This window comes from Chenopodium quinoa, unplaced genomic scaffold (genome assembly GCF_001683475.1).
Source record: "Chenopodium quinoa cultivar QQ74 unplaced genomic scaffold, ASM168347v1, whole genome shotgun sequence".
In the NCBI taxonomy this organism is placed as follows: domain Eukaryota; kingdom Viridiplantae; phylum Streptophyta; class Magnoliopsida; order Caryophyllales; family Amaranthaceae; genus Chenopodium; species Chenopodium quinoa.
Window position 1 is genome coordinate 298260 of NW_018743292.1, and position 15636 is coordinate 313895.

The window sequence follows — 15636 nt, forward strand, 5'->3', positions numbered from 1 at the left end:
AGCTAATTGGTCATTTTGATTGCTAGATAAATTCAAATCAAGTTATTTCAGGTCAAATTTAAGTTACTATCTTGCTTCATGTTCAACCTAGAGCTAATGGGCTATATATGTCTAATAATTTCAAATTGGGCCGGTACTAGTTTGCATCAATGATTTCTTAACTCAAACATCCTCCTTGTGCTCCAATTCATTTGCAATGCAAATCTATTGCATTAAAAATATGTATGAATCCAGACGAACTGATTATGTAACTCATATCTTTTCATCTTACTTTTATGCATTATACGGAATTGAATCTAGTATTAATTAATAATAAAGGGTTTTTTTTTTATTCATTAGCTCACTGAAAGAATTGCTAACAAGGTATTCAATAGACTACTTTTTAATTTTTATTTTTGACTCGGTCACCTCAACTCCACTATATATACAAGTATATGGTTGAGATCAAAACACTAAGCACATTCCATTAGGAAAAACAATCAAAGTCCCCACCACATTAATTTTTCCACAATGCAAAGTTTTCTCCAAATAACCACTTTTTCTCTCTTAATCTTCTACTCCCTTTCCCTCCCATCACCAACCCAAGCTACCTTTGATAGAACCATAGAAGATGAAGAAGCCCAAGTCCTTGGTCTAAACTTCAAGAAAGAAAAGCTAACTCACTTCAAATTCTATTGGCACGACATCGTTGGAGGGCCAAGGCCAACATCAGTCAAGGTGGTGAACCCGCCAAGGAAGTCCACCACCGCGTTTGGTGTGATGAACATGATTGATAACCCGTTAACGGAAGGTCCAAAACTAGGGTGGGTTCTACGCCTCGGCTTGCCAGACGGACGTAGGGCTTCTGATGGCCATGAACTTTGGTTTTGTGGAAGGGAAATATAATGGTAGCACCATCACAGTGTTAGGGAGGAATATGGTGTTTAACATGGTTAGAGAAATGCCTGTGATTGGTGGGAGTGGATTGTTTCGGTTTGCTAGAGGTTATGTTCAAGCTAGGACTTATACTTTTAATCCTAAGAATGGTGATGCTACCGTTCAATATGATTGCTATGTTATGCATTATTAATTAATTTTGATTTTTACTTACTAGTTATTTTGAGTAAGTGTTAGAAAATCAAATATCAATATTTGAAAGTGGTCAATATGCATGATCCACTCTCATATACGTACGTAGCATACTTTGGCAAAAGCTATTGATAATTTGTAAGAGTGAATCAATTTACCTATTTTCAGGAATTGATTTATCAGTTTTTAAGGTGTTTATTGTATCAAAATTGAGTTCAATTATCATTTGAGGTATTTTGTTGGTTATTAAGTTGTATAATTTTAAACTTAATGTACGCATGAATTATTAATTAAATTTAAAGAGTTCATTCAGTGTGTTTCAAGTTAACAAGTTAAAATTTTGTGTAAATGTCGGTTACTTTCGCGATTTACCTAAAAAGCCCCAAACAATAAACACGAATAGTTAAAGATTCAGCTTTCTTAGTACTTGCATAATCATAGTCATGATATGGTCCACATACATATTGATGCATGAGTTGATTGAAGCTTCAACAAGAAGCATCCAAGGCATCCAAAATGTTAAAACATGCTTAATCAATTAATCATGGTGTTGGTGATATTTTAACATATTTTTGTTTGAATATATAATACTTATGATTCAGCAAGCTTAAATATTTTGTCTACATATATAGAGATACAACAGAGAACAATCATCATAAGTCCTTGTAATTTTGCTTGATATGACCGTTAGGTGTGCCAAATGTATTCGTTTATAACTGGTCACAATGAATATTTCGGTGCACCATAAATTATATACGGGTTATTTTTTTTCATTAAAATAAAGTAATATGGCATCGCTTAGGTTGATAATGGAATGAGTATTACATACAAGTGTTATGATTTTCTATTCATGTAAAAATAAATAGGGTGAGACTACCACTTAAATACATAAGATTAGGCCTATTAGGGCTTTTATGCCAATTATTTTGATTGAAATTTGATTTTACTCGGTAAATGTAATCAATGTGTCAAATATTTTTTTCCGGTGCATATCTAGCTAATATCACTTCATATTAGCTTAGCTTAACCTTAACTAACAAGCTAAATGAACCAACTAATAATCAACTAACCATTTTATTGGCAAAAATGAATACAATAATATCTGGATTGTTATCTAGTTTTAATAGGGCCGGCATTTTTTTTTTTTTTATTGATTTTACAAGTGCTAACTTCTCTTAAAGTCAAGTCCAAAGACTCCAAACACCTAATAAGTATACTTTGCTATCATTACAATTACATTTGGTCACATTCCATACAAGATAACTTGTTGAAAAAAAAAAACTTTGTTTTTAAAATATTCTACGGCATGTAATTATTAAATAATCACATTAATTAGTGTAGTAACCATTAACAAATGTGCATAGAAATTGAAATTATAGTGTGAGTATGTGTTTGACGATTATAGCATGGGCAAAAGCCATATTTTCTAAGACTATTCAAGTAGTGGGTGGGTAGGATCACAATATTGAGGTTTGGTAGGATTACAAATTTACAAATTATAGTTATCAAAGATAAAATAAAAGAGTATTTCTGGAGGTAGTCACTGCACCACACACCTCCCCATTGATCACAAAGGAGTATTTCACCGAAAAGACAAGCGTCATCACCAAGTTAACCTATCTCCCATCAAACCCCATCTTCAAGAGCAATTGACTCAAAAATCCCCATTCAACCCGATCATAGGCCTTACTCATGTCTAGCTTCATAGCAATGTGACCCTTCCAGCCTCTGCTTCTCTTTTTCATAGAGTGGAAACATTCCAGGGCAATTAGAGCATTATCAGTAATCAAACGGCCCGAAACAAAAGCACTCTGATTTTCAGAAATGATCTCCTTTAAAACATCTTTCAGTCTAATCACTAGACATTTAGCGACCAATGTATATATCACATTACAAAGACTGATAGGGCAAAGTTCTGCGGCAAATTTTGGTTCTTTAACTTTCGGGATGAGGGCAATATTTGTTTTATTAACATTCTCCGGCAGGCCATTTCCATTTAAAATTCCAATGACAAAATTAGCTACATCATTACCAACATTCCAACAATATGCCAAAAACGTTGATAAAAGATAGCATGCATGCCATCCGGACCTGGGGCCTTGCTAGGGTGTATTTGTTTAAGGGCCGTGTGGACGTCCTCCTTTGTATACCGTCTCATGAGCCTATCATTCATAGCTTGAGAGATTTTAGCTGGCACCTTGCCGAGCACATGGTCAAAATCGGCATTTGTAGGCTTTGATGATGTGTAAATACCCTCAAAATAGTCACTGATTATTACGGCTATCTCCTCCTCCTCGTTTCTCCATACTCCACCCTTATCCCAAAGACCACTAATAGTGTTCTTTCTTTGACATTGTGAGGCTTTGTGATGGAAATATTTCGTGTTTTTGTCACCTTCTCTGACCTCCGCAACTCTAGATCTTTAGTGCCAGTAAGATTCATATTTTCCTTCCAACTCCTCCAACCTTTTCTCAAGCTCACTACATTCTCTACAACTCTCTTCATCACTAGGCCTTTCTTGAGCTCTTTGTAATGCAAACTCGGTATCGACAATTTGCTTCCCTAACTTATTGTAGTGCTCATCACTCCAATTTAACAGCTTCCTTCCCACAACTGACACCTTCCCCATCACGTCTGAATTCGCACCCCCCACCCAAGCTTCCTTAATAATTTCCTCACACCCTTCATCAGCTAGCCAAAACGTCTCAAATTTAAACTCTTTTTTCTTTTTCTTCTTCTTTTTTACAGGGGTATCATCATAATGGAGCAATATGGGGGCATGATCCGATTTAATTCTCATTATGTGATCGACATACGCCTTATTGAACATTGCACACCACGACACCGAGCCTAGAAATCTATCCAATCTTTCACGGACCCTTGTATCCGGATTTCTACCACGTTCCCAAGTATACCAAGTGCCTCTATACCCCAAGTCTCGCAGTTCAAAATCAGACACCACCTCCCTGAAGTTCTCCATCTCCTTCCTCTCCCCAAGCGCACCACCCTCCCTCTCATCATAAGACAATAACTCGTTGAAAACCCCCCCAACAAAATTGGAACCTCGTCCTCACATAAATTTCGCATGAGCTGCCAAGTATTTGCTTTCTCTTCTGCCTTAGCCCGGCCATAAATTCCAGCAAACCTCTATTTCAGAGCTCCCTCCCTCCAAATGTCACCACATATATGGTGCTGTGAAAATGAAACTAGCCTAAAATCAACCTTCTCCCTCCAATAAATACATAAGCCACTAGACTGGCCTCTGCTTGAAACTCCAAATGCACCATGGAAATCCAATGCACCCCTAAGTTCCTCTACTATTGTATTCTCTACCATAGTCTCAGATATGAAGAGAATCTCTAGGCTATACTTGTGACTCCATTTTTGGAGTCGCCGAACTGATCAGGGATTGCCCATTCCCCGACAGTTCCAAGCTAGCACACTCATTGGATACGGCGGGGTTGGTCATTGCCAACCTCCGCCATCGGCCCCACACCATTAGAAAAAGTTGTGTAAATGATCTTCTTCCCAATATGTTGCTCCTCTCCCGTTTCCCCTCCTTCCTCCCTGACACGTTTCCCTATTTCAAAAAGCCTACCCTCTTTCTTGTTCCCTCCTTTGCCCTCCCTACAAAATATTTTCCACTGCTTCCTCCCCCCTCTTCCTCCTACCTCATCATTCCTGCCTACCAAATGAGTTACCTTGGTACCATGATCATGACCAAAAGCACCTTCTCCTGCGATAGTGCCTTCCTGGACAACCCTTCTCTCCTCTACCCCCCCTTTTGTTCCCTCCTCAGCCACATCAAATGGGGTCAAGTGACAGTCTTCCAAGGTTGCATCCAATCACCCTTCTATATCAGAGACTTCCAGCGTCTTTGCATCTTGAGCCATGCTCTTGCCCAAACCAGACACCTCTTCTCCATCATCGGAATTATGAGGAAGAGGTTTAGTAATGAAGAGTTTTCGCACCGCGTTTCTTAGGTCCCCTACATCATCATGACTTTCGTTTTTTGTTGCCTTCCATGGGGTAGCAACTCTCAATTTCTCACTGTAATTTCTGCGAATCCCATTCTCCTCACTGTCTTTCTCACCATGGCCTAACAAACCACAAATGTAGCAGAAAACAGGTAGCTTTTCATATTTAATCGGCACCTCCATAACCCCCTTCCCAGTTCTTAATTCCACCGTTTTTTGAAGCGGTTTGTTAACATCAATACGAACTCGAAGTCTTAAGGATTTATTGATCCCTATCACATCTGATCTATCCATAGTAATGTAAGATCCTATTTTATCACCAAAGCTCCTAGCATTATCTTCATTACTTCTACCCCTAAAAGGTAAATCATATACACGTACCCAAAAAGGCACTAGGTGCAAGGGAATTTCAGAGGGTTTCGTATTACCTTTGGCGTCATCTGGAATCATGACATGATGATCAAAATGCCAAGGTTGCAATTCCATAACGAACTGTTTGTCCTTCCAATGATGAAACTGGAAAAAGAAGAGTTTATCTCCAATCACGTTCGCCTCGCATCCATGCTTAGGGTTCCATATTTTCTTTAACGTGTTTATTAGGGCATTAGAGTTGACATTACGAGACGTGTAAATCCTCCCAACAACAGCTAATTCAATATGCGCATCTTCTTCTTCGCCTCCTCCGTCCACCCAGTCAACACTAGGCGGGTCTATATTAAGGTCTAAATCATCGCTACTTTCTTTTTCGAGACTTGCCATGGCTGAGGGTAGCAAGACCACAATTGTGATTGAAATAAGAAGGAATATAAGGAATAATAGAAAAATAGAATTGATCAACCTTCGAGTATGAAGCAAGAACTAGCAGTAGCTAGATGGAAACCCTCCCAAGAGAAAACCCTAGAGGGAACTTGAATTATTACTGATTACTTATTAAGGAGTATTGACATAAGTTGGGAAACATTTGCTTGATGTCACATAATTAAATTAATTAGTCACCCTTCAAAAAAAAAACATGGCCTGCTATTGAATTTGTCATTCATGGGTTTACATGTTGAATCTTTGATCTCATACTTTGATAAAAGTTTGGGCTATCAGGCCCAACAGCCCATCCGGTATGGGTTATACGCTTGAGTTCAAATTTTATTGACCATTACCATTTTTATGATTGTACATTCATTACTAATAATATTTTAACTTATTATTATGTCTCTTTTAAGATTCAACTAATGACCTTTCCTTCAAAAGAAAAAATAAGGATTCCACTAATGACCTATTATCTTAGCTTTGTTTTCGTAAGTTATCCAAGCGATTAGATTGCAAGCTTTAACGAGCAAACTATAGTTTATCTAGCTGATACAAAAAAAAAAAAACATTTATCAAATGAAAATTTCGTAAATAAATCGATTAATTATGTCATTCAGGATGATATTTTCATAATAAAATCAACAAGAGTAAGATCTACAAATAATAAAAAATTGTTGATTGATTTACGAATTTCTCTCTTGATATACATTTTTTGTTTATCAAACTAGATAAAGTTGGACTTTCTCAAGTATTCCCACGAACTGAAACTACGTATCAGAAGTAGTGGGTTTGTAAGGGACTCTTAAGACTCTAGGTGACATCATCAAATTTTGATTATGTGGTCTTAAGACAAGACTTTTTTTTTTATGCATTTATGTGGCTTGGTCTTAACAAAATCTCAAGTGGAGTCTTGATAATTCAAGATTCAACTTAAGACTCAACTTAACACTTCTACATTGTGTTTTTAACTATATACACATCAAAACATAGTGTTTTGATTAAAATAAATTAATTAACTTTTTTATATAAAAACATTAATTATTTGATTTATATATAAAAAAAAAAATTGTAAATATACGTTGTATTTTTTTTTCTTTTGGAAAACAAAGTATATATATGCATCCAGCTGCAGGAAGACTCACCAGAAAATATCATTAATTGCAACATGATTTGGTTGAACATTTGTGGAGTCGTTTTGGAGGAAGTGATATTTGAATTCAGATCAATTTTACATTAGTCAATTTTACTTTACATTACAACTATTTTAATGCAATATGTTTTTTTTTATTTTTTTTTTATAATTTTTCATGTATTTTAAAATCTTTTAATTTCATGTAATTCCATTATAATTTATTTTTATGCATCATCTATATTGCATTATTGTATGATGTGAATTTTAATATTATAATATAATATGTTAAAGGGGAAAAAAAAAGTTTTAAAGAAATCTAGAATGAGTCTTAGGGATGAAGAGGTAAATTTGATTGAGTCTTAAGAAGTCTTAGTATAATTTTAAATTAAAAAAAAATAATTAAATTTAAGTTAATTATTGATGTGGCAATAGATTTAAGTTTTAAGATAAGACTGCGCTAATCTTCACTACTAAAATTGTACCATTCACACTGCCAAAAATAAATAAAAATTAACTAGTAAAAATAAATCAATAATAATGAACTCCTAGTAAGCAAGCAAAAGAAGTCAAAAGTTACCGGTATAACTTTACTGTTATACAAAGAAGAAAAAAGAAAATGGAGGAATTTCTTTAGCCACTTGCTGATATGATGATGTCTTCCAACAACAATATCAATATCTATCCAAACATCCTCACTTCATAACTCTTCACCACCCAAAACAGAGTTAATAAAAACAGAGTACTAAGATTAATTCTGAATCAAAAACAGATCTAAAAAGCCCCAAAAACAAAAACAAAAATATGGAAGATTTGATAGCTCAATTTAGCTTCTTATCAAACCAAGCACTCCAAGATAAGAGCTTTGATCCTTCAAACATTGAAGATTTAATGAAATTGTTCGAAATCGAGGCCTATAAATCATGGGCAGCAATGGAGTTAGAGTGTAACAGAGAAGAAGAAAGCGCGGAAGAAGCCATGGAAGAAGCAGAGGCGGATCTAAATTCAGCAATGGAAAGTGCCATGGAAGAGTTTAGAAGGTTTGAAGAAGAAATGGAAACTGAAGCAATGGCTGAATATTATAGCTTGTTAAATTTAGGTGAAGCTTCTAGAAGGATGGGTAAAACTATTGAAACTGCTGCTTATGTTGCTTCTAAGAAATATATTGAAGGTGCTCTTAATTCTGCTACTAATTCTATGAAATCTGCTTGGAAAGGGATTTCTTCTCATAAAGTTCATCCTTCTTAATTAGATTAGATTGATCATCATTTTCTATCAGTGTTATTTATGTTTTAATCTTATTTTTAATTATTGTATGTAATAGTATGTATGATGATTAGTCAAGTGTTTTATGCTTGAATTCAATAAGATCAAATCAAACTATGTATCTTCATCACTATCTAGATTAAACTATGTAATTTTACGCTTCATCCTTGTAATTTCGGACTTTTTGGTGTGGTAATTCGGATCTATGATTAGCTCCCGTTTACATCATTTAGATTGTAGTCAGTATGTGAGCAAATTCATTTGATAGATGTCAATTTAGTTGTGAATTGTACTCATCATGTGAATAAATAAAAAAAAATTAATTAAAAAAACAGTCAAGAAAGTCATTCATCATTCTCCCAATGTAAGTGGAACAATACTTCTATTTGGCTAAGAGTGAAGATAAGATCTAAACTAATTAGGTGTTTGTGGGGTTTACTCCAATAAACTACAAACAACGAGCCAACGACGTGGGTATCAGATCATATGGATCAATAATTACTCCCCAACTTGTGTTACTCCCTCGGTATCTACTAAGTGTTACACTTTTTTTTTGGCAAAAAACTACCTTTAAATATTATATATCTCTCCTTTCATGGTCTCCATACAAATCCACTATTACTTTTTTTTTATTATATACTTCTTCTCACATTCATTACTTTTCAATAAACTATTAACCCCACTATCTTTATTTTACAATTTTTTAATACTCCAACTACCCCACTTACCTCTTATTTTATTTAAGTCAATTAAATTGTCTAAAACTATATGTTGGACAAACTGTAACATTTATTAAAACACGGAGAGAGTAATGTACATGCAAAAAATTGCTAAAAAAACCCTAATTTTTGTTGGATTGTTCAAGCCTACCTTCCCCAAAGTTGGCTTAAAAGAGTTGAAATTGTTGACCATATTTTTTTCAAGAAAGGGCCTAATCTTATGGAAATTTGGATATCAATCAAAAACTTCAAAGCCGTTTGGATTGCACAAAAGCCCATACTCCTAATTACTATGTATAATAAGTACCGATAATTATAGGCGACAATGCCAAGTGTTATTGAGATTATATTGACTAATTTTACCCAATTCACAAAGTCAAATCTTGATAATTTTTGTTTTAATAAAAAAGAAAAAAATTCTTCTCATGGGACTTAATGCTTCGTATCGCATTATAGATAGAACTTCTGGTATCTTATGTGGGTTAGTGACGCATGTTCTTTGCACTGTTAAGGTTAAATGAATTTCAAAACAACGTACAAGGTCAAATATCACCATTGTGTAAATCTACGTTATGCATGTACTTTTAAAGAACTAAATGTCACATGTTTGAGGTCGGGAAGCTTCATTAACAAGGATCATGTATAAATCAGTTCATGCACTTAGATTTTTCAAACATTATCGAGGTTGCATTATGTGATTAATATAAAAATGAATAATTGCACATAGGTATTTGGTCAAGCACATTTTGTGCGCATAATAAGACTATAATTTATTCCCTCTGTTTTTTTTTTTTTTTCCTTCCAAATATGCTTTATTTACAATATACAAATAGATAAAGTGATGAAAAACTAAAGTTTGAAGATGGACCAGCATTTCAAGAATAATGCTCCTCCCAATAATGAGTATTATTGTATTGAAAAATTAGCATAATTTTAGATATCTTTTTCCCATAATGTGGTCCATGATCGGTTGTACGTGGCAAGTGGTCATTGGCCAAAATTAAATAATTACTGTGCATGAAAGGATCTATACCATTGAATTTAACACCGGCCCTGAAAGTATCTTCATGGATCGGCATAATTTTAAAGGTAGAATTTCCACAATCTAAGTAAAGCCATGACAAAGCCGTGTATTAATTAATTAGTAGTAGCATTTCAAAGCTTTAAATAATTATTAGCTACATAGAGTTACCTACTTGAGCAAGACAAGCGTGACAACACGCGATTTCTTATACATTTGACTATGTAAAATTTTCATATATATATGATTTATAGACTTATTATTTGGTACGAATGAGCTATAAGAGAACACACATTGAGGAGGATATATCATCCTCCCTTCACTCTCTCTCCTCCAAAGTAGTATCCTCCTTGATGTAAAAATGTAAGAGAGGATACTACTTTAAAGAGGAATGCAATATATCCTCTTTAGAGAGAGGATATTAAATATTTGGAAGAGGATATGTTAGTGGATCAAAACTCATCATTTAATATTTTTTTTTGCCTTTCTATTCACTGAAACGATGAGTTTTTGTAGAAAAAAAAAAACAAAAACATAACCAACCACTTGATGCAAAGGTTCCACAAAAGCATGTAGCTATATTTTTACTATCATTATTTATTTTTTATTTTTTTAATCAATATTGTCATCGTTTTTTTAATTATTGTCAGTGTATTGTTCTAATTAACAACATTAGATAAAATTCGTTTTTATTATTGTCAATGTTAGAATTTGTTAGTGTAATTGTTAGTTAATTATTATCAATGCTATATTTTTTTTTTTGGTGAATTATCAATGTTATATGTTTAACAAAATTGTAATGTTTTTAGGTTATTTTCAACAACATTACTAAATTATCTTTGTGTTGATCAGTTATTTAATGCAAATTTTACCTTTATAATATAATTTATTTAAAGTTTACAACTCGATTTATTTTATCAATATTAATAAAAAAACAATTAATTAGGCTAATTTATTTTTCAATCACTTGAAATTATAATTATTCCAAAATTAAATGTTTTGTTAAGAAAGATAATATGTGGTGGGGTATATAAAGTATGAGTGAGGAAAGGAGAGAGGATCCTCTTTGATGTGTGGAAAAATAAAGAAATAGAAAGAGGAAGAGGAAGGAGATAGTGGGAAATGATGTGCAAGAAAGAGAATATAATGTGTTAAAAGGAGAAAGACAGAAAGAGTAGAAGAGAGGATATAAGTATCCTCTCCAATAATCTTGCTCTAAAGAGTGGAAATTCAAACATGTAACATATATATTGATTATAGATCTTTGCTACTAAGTCTTATCACATACAAAGACCAAACAAAGGCATGCGATGTGACATGCTACACTTCTATTCATGTGCCATCTTAGTCAATTAGCTACCCTTTGTTTCATCCACTTACTAACAAAACACATATGGCTCAAGCTAAGATAGATTCAAAAAGGATGTAATAGTTTATGTCTGTTGAGAACACTGCTGCGTAATTGGATTTGTTATACGAAGTATATGATTGAAGATGGAAATCTAAGATCATTATTACAATGACGGGATACTAACTAATACAACCGCTAGATCAATGTATGTCTTATTTAACTTGTCTAAAATCTATCATTTATTCTAAAAGTTGTGGACATGTGTCACCCATATCCCTTACTAGATCCACCTATGCACATGAGTGACATGACCTATCAAGTGAAAGTCATGTATATGCACCAAATAAATAAAGTCATATTGCTAGATCCATGTAGTATGCACTACCAGAAATTATGACTATTACTCCATAAAATATATAAAAAGAGTGTCTGGAGAATTGGAGTAGGATCACAACAAGATTGTTTGGTAGTTACCTCATGAAAATGACAACAGCAAATTAAAGTGACCAACCCAATTATACTAATGCACCTCAATTATTGAAATTTGAAATGAATGATATGATATGGTAAACATCTACTCCATAGCAATTTCTAGCTTTGTGCTGATTAATTCCATTAGTGCATCTCATCCACGAATTTTGAAGTGAGCGTGGGACATTCCTCCTAAACCCAATTCAACACTTAGCAAACAGTTATTCGTATACTTATTATTTATAACTTAATTAATTATGCACCTCCAATCAAACAACATTAATTAACTTTACTTTTTTCTTTTTTTTTTTAGCTATTATCATATCAAAAGGTACTCACTCTGTTTCATAAACATATTTCAATTTACCGAGGGAGTATCAAGTAAGCTATTATATTTTCATAAACATATTCCAATTTACGGAGGGAGTATCAAGTAAGCTATTATATCACTAGAAGCAACTCCCCTACTTTTTGTTGTATATAAAAGCATCTCCCCCGTTCTAACATAACCTCTCTTCTTCACTCTAGAACCTCTTTACTTTTTCCAGAACAATCAATTCCATCCATTTATTTTCTTCCACAAAACTTTTCAGAAAAAATAGCTTATTTATTACCACAAAAAAAAAAATATCATTCAAAACCTTATATTACAAAATAAACCATAGTTCATACTTCATATATATTCCTAAGAGTTTGAATTATAAAAATTATAACATATAGTTTTTATTATTATGGCAAGATATCAAAACTCCTACACACAATATTTGTCACCTCCACCAGTGCAACTATGTTTTTTATTCATAGTTGTATTTTTCTTTCTAGGTTTTTCATGGTACATAAACTATGAATCAGTATGGGAAGATTTAATGGATCAGGTGAAGCTAATCCTCATGGTATTCCCTGTACTTCTTCTCTTAGCCGTCCATTGGCTATCGAGCTACGAAGATCGACGTTTGTTGATCCCTTTGCCTGAACAAGACTCCATCCATAGAGCTGGTGGTTCCCCTTGGGGTGTAGGAATTCTTCTTGTGTTTCTTATGTTTATGATTTCTTATCATACTTCTATTAGGGAAAGCTGGTGGCCCTTGCTTAGCAGATGATTATCTTCATCATCATCATAATCATGATGAGTAAATTAAGTAATTAATTAGTGTATAATTGTTGTGTATGTATGTAGTTTTATCTTTTTCGTATTATAATATAAAGTTTTCCCCTTTATTATGTCCTTTAATTAAGGCTTTTGTTATGTTTATTTAATAAGAGTAATATAGTTTAGTAAGTGATGTATAACTTGTTTAATTTGTGTATGTGGTGAGTAGGAGGATAAAAAGTAAAGTTTGTTTTGATAGGGTTAATCGAGTTGTTGTACAAAATTAAATAGTGAAATCATGGCTCTTAATTATTGTCTGTTATAAGTCTTATATATGTGTATGAATAAACTTGTTAAAACTTTGTACCTTGTTACTAATTTATAATATCTAATTGTATGAATAAATTATATTATGCAAATCGAAATACATACATACTCATAAATATTTATTTCAATTTTCTTACTATATATATTGATATATACGAAGTACAATTATTCTATTAGATAGTGATTGCTATATACACAGTATTTTGTATTTGTTTATGCTATATACACAATTTTAATATCGGTGTTTTATTGGCACATAAAACCGCCTCTTGCATTACTAATGCAGGTTGATTTCAATTATGTTTCAACAATCTCGCTCTCAACAAGTTTGAGAGTGTATAAAGCCGAAATATGAAGACTACAGCCAATTGGCAATTGTAATCATTAATTAATTATTAGTTGTTCCTGAGCAGAATACTTAACCCCTAAGAATGGAATGGGGTGATCAAAAGTATACTGATTCTTTACAGCACTCAGGAGAAAAGCTCCATTATTTGGGTTTTTTTTTAGCATTTTCCAAGGAGGAAGGTCAAGCTGGGACCAAAAAGTGGGAGTGGAGAAATGAGGCAATCTAAAAAAGGTAAAAGCTAGGATCAAAACTGTTTTGTTTTGTGTAAACCTATCTTCATAATACAGTATCTCCAACTTTATTTTTACATTACATAAGTATGGTCTTTGCAACTTCAGGGGGGCCAAATAAAAAATTTAAATCCAGTTCTAATTTGGGCCCATAGCAGAGTTGTAGTTGTAAAGCAATTGATCCCAAAGTTCCTGAACAAAATAAGCATGGCTGCATGATACATCTTAACAGCCCTTTGTATTCCGTCTGGCTTGGTTCGCGATTCAGGGAAACCTAATCAAAGCACAAATACTTAACATTTGTAATTTAGGAGGAGAGTTCTTGGGATGTTTCTCTTAGGCCATTGTAACAACTTTACAAGCTTGTTCCATCATACCACGCTTTCTATGACCCTTCGTATATTGATATACAAAGTCGTGTATTGGCAAGCATTTCCAGTCAAAACATTGCAAGTAATTTTGGTGAGTTAAGGAAGTATAATAAGTACAATAAAACGCAAAGCCAGCTAGCTAATAAAGGGCTGCAATATTTTGGGTTAGCCATTTTGTGTTGTGGACTGCAAGGAGAATAAGGGTTTCTGGAGCTTCTAGAATTTCAGGGCCTGATCTTGTAGAATTAGGTGGGCCAAGGTACTTGAGCAGCAAGTTGTCAAACTATGGGCCTTAAATGTTGTATCACTTGTGTGTGAAAGTGTCCAACTCTTCCTTTTTTTTTTTATTTGTTTAAATCCGTAATATAGGTCTCAAAACCCCACATAGGTCAACCTATCGATATAACGATTAGGCCTTCCTAATGTATTTGACTTGGAGTAATATATCGTAATAGACAATTTTTTGTAATATCAATTGTAGAGGATCCAATGAAATGATTTAATAATTAAACAGCTTAGATTGTGTAATTGATGAGCTGCCAACCCTGCCATAGGATTGTTTCTATGTCCCTCAAACACCAGTATTTTATGTCTATATAATGGTAAGTTGGTAACTATGACTTGTACCTATATTATTTTGTATTAAAATTATTCATGCACTATAATTTTGACATAACAGATAAAAGGATAAGACCAAATAACGCAACTCCAATAATATACTAGAATGAGTTGTATTTTTCGCATTTTATATTAGTTATGATATGAGGTTATTTACTTATTTGTGTTAAGAAGTAAGACAGTCTGATATAAATGTTGTTCATAAATGCATTACAGTATATGCTAATATTCAACTGTGAAAGAGACGTTAATAACATTAAGTAGTCAATTTATCAATTACGTAGAAATGGAGTCGTGAGATTTTGAACACTAAATGTTGTTTATAAACTTGTAAACAATACTGTACATGTCCCAAATATTGGACAAGGTGTCCGCAATTATAGGCACAATTTAGACAATAATGTGTGTTGGTCCTTTTCATCATGCCATATGGAGCTGCGCCTAACTTATGCATAATTATATAACATGACCAAATTCTATTTTCATCAATTCAACTTACATTTAAATAATAAAGTAGTACAAGTAACTATATAATGTCATTATCACTCACCTTATAATTTATTCCTATCTACACTTTACAATTGAGAAAATGATGTACAACTAGATACTTTTCTATTCCCTCTCCTTGCGCAGCTTTCATTTTCGTTTGTATAGGATTTCAGGATCAAATAATCCAGCATTGATAGAAAAGACTATATATTAGTAAAATAATATATAGGAAGAGCCGGAGAATGATCTCTTCGACCAGTGGCCAGAGATCACCTCCATCCTTGAGTTGCGATATAGGAAGAGCCAATGTATAAACCCTACTGAACCAGCACCTCTCACAGGTTTAGTCAGTCCAA

General features: G+C 33.4%; 1 protein-coding gene and 1 pseudogene across 1 annotated transcript; both read left to right on the top strand.

Annotated features, from left to right (window-relative positions):
- Nucleotides 1-435: 435 nt before the first annotated feature.
- LOC110736118 lies at nucleotides 436-1314 on the top strand (annotated as a pseudogene).
- Nucleotides 1315-7519: 6205 nt separating this feature from the next.
- On the top strand, nucleotides 7520-8476 carry LOC110736119. The gene has a single exon (XM_021916271.1). It carries the CDS (start codon nucleotides 7783-7785, stop codon nucleotides 8224-8226), a length of 444 nt encoding a protein of 147 aa, XP_021771963.1. The 5' UTR covers nucleotides 7520-7782; the 3' UTR covers nucleotides 8227-8476.
- The last annotated feature ends 7160 nt before the right edge of the window (nucleotides 8477-15636 follow it).